At 51.5% G+C, this 235-nt stretch overlaps 1 protein-coding gene across 1 annotated transcript in view; it reads right to left on the bottom strand.

Moving 5' to 3' along the window:
- Positions 1-235, bottom strand: part of EMH_0065560 (fructose-1,6-bisphosphatase, putative) — a gene marked incomplete at both ends in the record, with an annotated part of 1350 nt that overhangs the window by 301 nt on the left and 814 nt on the right. Inside the window, one exon of the mRNA XM_013498413.1 lies at positions 45-153. Within this exon, the coding sequence (XP_013353867.1) occupies positions 45-153 (109 nt within the window). The remainder of the gene's footprint in view (positions 1-44; positions 154-235) is intronic.

Here is a 235-nt window from a genome sequence, read left to right as displayed (position 1 = left end):
CAGCAGCAGCAGCAGCAGCAGTAGCAGCAGCAGCAGCAGCACACCGTCTAGGGGGTCCATGAGCAGCACAAGATGACAGTTTGGATTCACAGGAATGAAGTCATCGTCCTCTTCTGTGCAAATCCCGCAAACGACTTCTCTATTCACCAGGGCCTGCAACAAACCCCCAACACTAAACCCTAAACCCTAAACCCTAAACCCTAAACCCTAAACCCTAAACCCTGAACCCTGAACA

This window comes from Eimeria mitis, genomic scaffold, assembly GCF_000499745.2.
Source record: "Eimeria mitis Houghton genomic scaffold, Emh_scaff3400, whole genome shotgun sequence".
NCBI classification, from domain to species: domain Eukaryota; phylum Apicomplexa; class Conoidasida; order Eucoccidiorida; family Eimeriidae; genus Eimeria; species Eimeria mitis.
This window is presented reverse-complemented; position numbering and strand designations above follow the sequence as displayed.